A 1,905-nucleotide genomic window follows, 5' to 3' on the forward strand; every position below is an offset into this window, starting at 1 on the left:
ACGTACTGGGAATATGATTTTTCTTCTAAATTACTTTTCCAATTTTTAAAATCAGATTCATTAGAAAATTCCAATGCAGTAACTGAAATCTTGATGCCGTGGTCTTGTTCAAAATGATTTATGAGTGACAATTTTGTAGCACATACAATATTGCACAAACTACATTGGAATGAGTGTACGAGTTTATCAACACTCTCTTCACCTTGATGTGTTTTTTTGTGCTGTATGTAATGATTTAAACCAGAGAAGTTTTTCTGACATATTTCACATGGGTAAACCTTTGACGATGTCAGCTTATTCTCTTCCTCTAAAATCAGGTATTTTCAACAAATTAAATTAAGTTTGGACTACGAACGTACCTGCATGAAATTTTAGTACATGCTGTTTCAAATTTGATTTCATTGTAAATGTTTTGTTACATTTGTTGCAAACAGCTGAACACTTAAACACTTTATTTGGTGCGACTTCATTTAATAAATCTAAATTGAGAAAGACAAATGTGGTAAATAAAATATCACATAGTATATTTATCACACTCATTTTGTCAACTTACCAGGATGGAATTTTTTTACGTGGCATCTTAAATTTGAGTGTTTAGAAAATTTCTTTTGACATACTGAACATTCGTTAGTCATTTTGTAATAGTAACAGTTCGGCTAAAACTTTAGAAAATACAACCGATACACTTAAAGAATGCACACGACACTTGCGTGAATAATCTGAAATATATTCTTACCTTTTCCGGGGTTCGACGGATTCTAGTAATAAAAATTAACAACACAACAATTTATTCAACTCACAAAAAATAACTACAATAATCACTAATTCAAACTATATCTGATAGCTGTCTAAATCTGATTAAATTAAGTTCGGTCTCTCCTGTATTTATATCAGCGCACCGGCTTTCGTCGACCGGCGAATATTCTAGCATTTTCGGGATTTTCATGGCGTAATCGACTATTGCCGTTCGTCCTCGAACTATCGAGATCCCACAAATGCTGTAAGCTGGGTTGCCGCTGAGCGCCAAACATTTGAAGGCCGCAACATAACCCCCAAACATAAATAAACATAATTGCGCATGCGGAAGCCAGGAATTTTCTGCTGTCGCTAGACGCGAGTCCCCAAACCACTGCCGTTCATTCAAATGCCGTGCCTTCAAATTATTAACTGACAAGCTACTACGTCACCACAATGTGTTGGTTGTAGATTTGTACCAGTGACCGAGAAGTAATAAGTATTTATTTGGAAGGTACAGATTTTGGACCGGTGTACAATTTTTATACTCGTAGTGAATAGTGAATCTAAACTTACTTAATTGCTACATTGAAAACACACAATTCAAAAAACTTTCAAATCAATGTACTTACAAAATCACAATCAAGGTCTTTATTGGTTGTGGGGTAGCTAATTTGGCGATGCTTGTCCTCTTCAGCTTGAAGAAACCAGGTCGATATGCTCTCGATGGTTCCCTTCGGTAACTTCTTGTAGTTTCCAGTCGATGTGCTCTCGACTACCTTGGTTCTCACGATTACTTCTTTGGATTTTGGACTTAGCTAAAAGCTAACAAGGTCAGCAATTTTTTCAATCAAAACCACTTTTGGGTAAATTCTTAAAAGAAACGGTTCGAATATTCCCTTTGAGCGACCCAAAAGATCTTGCACGACTGCGCCAATTAAGTTTAACTTTGAAATTATTAAGTTTAAAAAACTCTGTTTTTCCAAGAAATAAAAAAATCGTTTAAGAACTCTTTATTGGTATGACAACGTACAAAAAATACAGTACAGGTACAGTCTAATGTGGTGCCTGACATACTTGATATCCTAGGCGTTACTATTTATGCGCTCTACATGCTTATGATATGTAACTCGCACACATATTTTCAGTATATAAGTTTAACACATTTGT

General features: G+C 35.1%; 1 protein-coding gene across 1 annotated transcript in view; it reads right to left on the reverse strand.

The window, feature by feature from the left end:
* Positions 1-1,167, reverse strand: part of LOC109542643 (zinc finger protein 436-like) — a gene marked incomplete at its 3' end in the record, with an annotated part of 1,438 nt that extends 271 nt beyond the window's left edge. The window contains 4 exon segments of the mRNA XM_048670158.1: positions 1-307; positions 360-479; positions 554-662; positions 737-1,167. Of these exon segments, the coding sequence (XP_048526115.1) occupies positions 1-307; positions 360-479; positions 554-635 (509 nt within the window).
* Between the last annotated feature and the right edge of the window lie 738 nt (positions 1,168-1,905).

This window comes from Dendroctonus ponderosae, unplaced genomic scaffold (genome assembly GCF_020466585.1).
Source record: "Dendroctonus ponderosae isolate FM_Combo_2020 unplaced genomic scaffold, Dpon_F_20191213v2 Dpon_F_20191213_1, whole genome shotgun sequence".
Classification (NCBI taxonomy): Eukaryota; Metazoa; Arthropoda; class Insecta; order Coleoptera; family Curculionidae; genus Dendroctonus; species Dendroctonus ponderosae.